At 66.5% G+C, this 4,626-nt stretch overlaps 1 protein-coding gene across 1 annotated transcript in view; it reads right to left on the minus strand.

Annotated features, from left to right (window-relative positions):
- The window catches only part of Kndc1 (kinase non-catalytic C-lobe domain (KIND) containing 1), a 79,813-nt gene that overhangs the window by 40,304 nt on the left and 34,883 nt on the right, over window positions 1-4,626 (minus strand). The window contains exons 14-20 of the mRNA XM_013035492.1: window positions 4,265-4,342; window positions 3,660-3,747; window positions 3,083-3,239; window positions 2,338-3,008; window positions 1,979-2,123; window positions 1,512-1,597; window positions 425-840 (exon numbers count right to left, since the gene is read on the minus strand). Of these exons, the coding sequence (XP_012890946.1) occupies window positions 425-840; window positions 1,512-1,597; window positions 1,979-2,123; window positions 2,338-3,008; window positions 3,083-3,239; window positions 3,660-3,747; window positions 4,265-4,342 (1,641 nt within the window). The remainder of the gene's footprint in view (window positions 1-424; window positions 841-1,511; window positions 1,598-1,978; window positions 2,124-2,337; window positions 3,009-3,082; window positions 3,240-3,659; window positions 3,748-4,264; window positions 4,343-4,626) is intronic.

A 4,626-nucleotide genomic window follows, 5' to 3' on the forward strand; every position in this document is an offset into this window, starting at 1 on the left:
TCCCCCCCACTCACGGGGCTCTGGGCCTTGGGTCCCCCCTCTCCTCCCTACCCCCAACACTCATGGGGCTCTGGGCCTCGAGTCCCCCCCTTTCCCCCACTCACGGGTCTCTGGGCCTTGGGTCACCCCCTTTCCCCCACTCACGGGGCTCTGGGCCTCGGGACCCCCTCTCCTCCCTGTCCCCCCCCCACTCACGGGGCTCTGGGCCTCGGGTCCCCCCTCCCTGTCCCCCCCACTCACGGGGCTCTGGGCCTCGGGTCCCCCCTCCCTGTCCCCCCCCACTCACGGGGCTCTGGGCCTCGGGTCCCCCCTCCCTGACCCCCCCACTCACGGGGCTCTGGGCCTCGGGTCCCCCCTCCCTGTCCCCCCCCCACTCACGGGGCTCTGGGCCTCGGGTCCCCCTCCCTGTCCCCCCCCCACTCACGGGGCTCTGGGCCTCGGGTCCCAGATGCCCATTGGTCTTCTGCCACCCCAGATCCTTCACATAGTTGTAGACATCAGCACCAAAACAGTCGGCCTCATAGAAAGCGCTGGACCATCCGGGGCTGCAGCTCCGGAACTCTGCAGAGCCCGGTGACACGGTGCGGCCACCCTCCTCCGGCTTGCTCAGCCGTGCCCCTGAGTCTGGCTCTGAGGCCCTGCCAGCTGGCTCGGGGCCTGGGCCTTGCTGCCTGTCTGCTTCGGCCTCAGGTTGGTGCTTTTCTGCGGCTTTAATGGACTTCTGGGGCCGAAACCCCACCTCGAAGTTTCCTTGCAGGAGCACAGCAGGGTCCCTGCTGGACAGCGCTGAGGGTGAGCAGGGGCCTCCACTGTCCCGGGCTGCAGTCGGCTTCTCATCCCCTTGAAAGAGAGAGGTGAGGATCAGGGGACAGCGGGCCCACTTCTGTCCACGGGGGAAGGCCTGGAAACCTCCATGAAAGGCTCCTGGCCGGCCGTTGCTCTGCAGGGTGGAGCTGGGTGGAGTCTGGGCCGCTGTGTGGCTTGAGAGAGGCCTCCCTTGCTAGGCCCCTCTGGGCACTGCACTGCGTAGGCCCTGGACTCAGTCCACGATCAAACCCAGCTCCGCCCTTCCGTGCACGAATCCTTCAAGACACTTGAAACCCTGTCAGCTTCCATCCATGCTGGTGGCCTCCTGGCCGTCCCCGAGCAGCCAGACCTCAGGCCCAGGCTGTTACCTGCTGCTTAGCAGTCTGCCTGGCCAGCCCGCCCTTATGTCCCCAGACTGGCTTGGGAAATTGGTTTTCAGTTGACCTTGGATGCCTGGCTAGTACTCTCACGGAGCGCTGCACCAGCCTGTGGTGTTTCTGGGGTTCATGCTTGTGGGATGATGCCAAGCCCCCCCTTCCCCAGCATGGGACTGCTGGAAGAGGGCTCTGGCAGGGAAGACTCCGGCCCCAGGGTACCTGGGGCGTCTTCCATGCAGGGCTTTTCTACAACTGCCCAGTCACCACAGGAGGGCGCCGGAGGCCCTGCGGAGACCGGGGCTGGCACAGTGCAGCGGCCTCTCTTACCTAGTCCAGGCGGTGAGGGCCTCTTGCTGTAGATGGAGCAGCTGCCTGGTGAGTGCTGGGGGTGAGGTCTCTGCGGGTCAGGAGCGCTGCAAGGAGAGCCGCTGGTCAGAGCGGCTGGCGCTCACCGGCGGGGGGAGGCCCCGGGACCACGGAGGCCCTGGTCCCAGAGCCCCACCACACCCTGTCTCCTCCCAGAGCCCTGCTGGACAGAAGCCAGGACAGCCCCAAGGCCTTGGGGCCAGGCCGGGGTGGGTGAACTTGTACTGGCGTCTTGCTATTTCTGCTCTTCCAGAGGGGCTGCCGGCAAGCTCCTCCAGCCCGCCCACAGCCTCGAGCACCAGGGAGCCGGGTCCCTGTGGAGCAGGGCTGGGGCAGCAGAGAGTGAGGGTACAGGGAGGCAGGGCGAAGCACCCGTGGGACCCCACCCGCACGGGGCCTCGGGAAGGCAGGCTGGTCTGGACACCCACCTCTCGGGGGGCGAGGCTGGCCTGTTGACCACTTTGAAGAGATTCTGCAGCAACTGCTCATTCCAGTACAGGTCGCAGAACTTCTCAGATATGGCACCACAAAACGTAGCAAAGGTGAGGTCTTTCAAGGCGTAGATATACTCCCCTGGTTTTGCAAATGATCACACAAAGATGTGTCTCTGGTCCTGCAGCTCTGGGTCACGGGGGGGGGGGGCTGGGGCTCTTAGGAGCCAGCTCTGCCAGCTTCCCTGTCATCATTACCCCAGCCCTGGGGTGGAGACAGGAGTGGGTCCCCCTAGGCTACAGGTGCGTCCCCCCACCTTTCTCTGACCAGGGCCTCCCACAGGGCGGCCCCGTACCCATGATCAGGGCCTCCAGCCCGTTGTCCAGGTAGCCATCGAAGGCAAACTCCTCCTGGATGAGGCGCATGGCCTCCTGCAATGAGGGGCAGGCGGCCGCCGTTGGAGGGGACGGGGTGTCCACGCTGGATGGACAGAGCTTCCGGTCTGGGGGCCGGGGCCTGTCAGGATGGCTCTCTGGGCGCCTGGGGCTGTTTGGGCCCCCAGCGGCCAGGAGGGGGCCCTGCACACCTGGCAGGGCTACCTCTGGCTCAGCGGCCTTGCTCCTGGGAGGCTTGCGTGGGGGATGTGGGCCGCGGCTGGCCAGGGCTCCTGCAGGCGGAGAGGTTCTGGATGGGGCCTGCCCCTCTGGCTTGTGCTCGGGGGGCAAGGCTGGGGCCTGCTGGGGCAGGGTGGGGGTAGGAGAGGCGGCTGGGCCCGGTGTGACCCCCTGCTGTGAGGGGGGGACGGGCCCTGCGGGGCAGGGGCGCTCTGGGGACGAGCCACGGGGCACCGAGGCCCCAGCAGAGTCCACGGCTGCTCCCTCAGGCTCTGTGTCGGGCGCCGGCTGGTCAGGCCTGGTGGCCTCAAGTAGGCCCTGGACCGCCTGCGTCCCTGTGCTCTCCCTGTCCAGCGGGCTGCTCCTCTCCGCGGGCATCTCAGCTGTCCCCATGGGTGAGGTGAGCTGGTGTCTGTGGGGAGAGAAGGGGAAAACTCAGGAGCCTGTGTGTGTGCAAACATGGCAGGCTGGGGTATAGACACTCACCTGGCCACACCTGTGTCCTGAGCAAGGACACTGGGCTTAGAGAGAGTGGCCTCACAGGTGGAGGCCGCTGGACGCTCACAGGCTCCTTCACGGCAAGCGGCTGACCCTGGCCCAGCATGGCGCCTGCTGCCGCTGTCGATGGGCCGGAAGCCTGGAGGTGACAAGGAGTCCGGACACAGGAACAAGGGACAGTCAAGGCTGGTGTGTGCGCCCGTGGGAGCTCATGCCACAGGCCTTGCCCGCGGTGAGGCCCTGGCGTGGGTGCCGGGCTCCCCTTGTCCCAGGGCTCCTCCGTGCCAGGCTGGGCCAGGGCCCAGAGGGGAGGGCAGCTCCAGAGGGCCTCACTCAGGAGGACGGGTGCGGACCGGCTGCACGGGGTGGTGGGGCCTGCAGGAGACCACCGGGGTGGGGGGCTGAGGTCTGAGTGGGAGGAAGGGGCCGAGGACGGCGGCTTCCTCACTGCGCCCGCTGCCCTGGATGGGGGTGGAGGTGTCCACTCCACGCGGGGCTCTGGCGGTGTGCTGTGGTGTGGGAGCAGGGGTGGGGTGGGTGAGAGGGCTGGTTGCTGGGGACCTACCTGTCTCAGAGGCAGGGGCTGTGCATGGCTTCAGCTCAATGACAGAGAAGGTGCTTTGGAGGGCAATGGCCTGCTCCGCCGGGTGGACCTGCAGTGGAAGGTCAGTCAGGGAGCCCAAGGCCCAGCTGGACCTCGGCTCTTTAGCTTTTGGCCTCCTGGCAGGCCGATCCCAGGGTCTTTCTGTGGAGCAGGGGCGTGGCCCTGAGACTTGGAGCGGGGGCACACCCTCCCGCTTTGCAAGGCTCTCCTAAGCTCGGAAATGGTGCATACGCCAGGGCCCAAACCTGCAGGGAGGGCAGAGCTCTGGGGGCGAGACTTCCCCTGCTACCTGGGGATGCGCCCAGGACACCCAGAGGATGCCGGGGACCGGTAAAGACCACTGAGGGTCACTGAGGAGGCACAAGAGTCGGACCGCGTGCGGCCTCTGCTGTAGGCCCTGCCCGGCACGGTCAGCAGCTGCCCTGACAGGGTTTCAGGAGGGTCTCAGGAGGGCGGCCGTCACCAGTACTTCCCCAGATCCTCTACTCATCCGTGCCACGCAGGGCCAGCACTTCCTGGGCAGCCACATAATGCAGGCTCCTGAGTTTTGGGGTGCAGCCTCTTACCTTGCAGGTGGAAGCCCGCAGGTGTGCCAGAATCTTCTTGCTGTCCATGCCCCGCTGGAGGAGGTAGTTCCCGCAGACCTGAAGGCAGGAGATGTCTGGGCAGGAGGACTCGAGCTTCTTCTTGTCCACTCCGTGACACCAGCCCCGTCTCCCCAGGTGCTCCAGGGAGCACTAGTGACCATTCCTCCTCCCCAGGTGCTCCAGGGAGCACTGGTGATCATTCCTCCTCTGACAGTGCTCCAGGGAGCACTGGTGACCATTCCTCCTCCCCAGGTGCTCCAGGGAGCACTGGTGACCATTCCTCCTCCCACAGTGCTCCAGGGAGCACTGGTGACCATTCCTCCTCCCACAGTGCTCCAGGG

The sequence above is a fragment of the Dipodomys ordii genome, unplaced genomic scaffold (genome assembly GCF_000151885.1).
Source record: "Dipodomys ordii isolate 6190 unplaced genomic scaffold, Dord_2.0 Scaffold213, whole genome shotgun sequence".
Lineage (NCBI taxonomy): Eukaryota > Metazoa > Chordata > Mammalia > Rodentia > Heteromyidae > Dipodomys > Dipodomys ordii.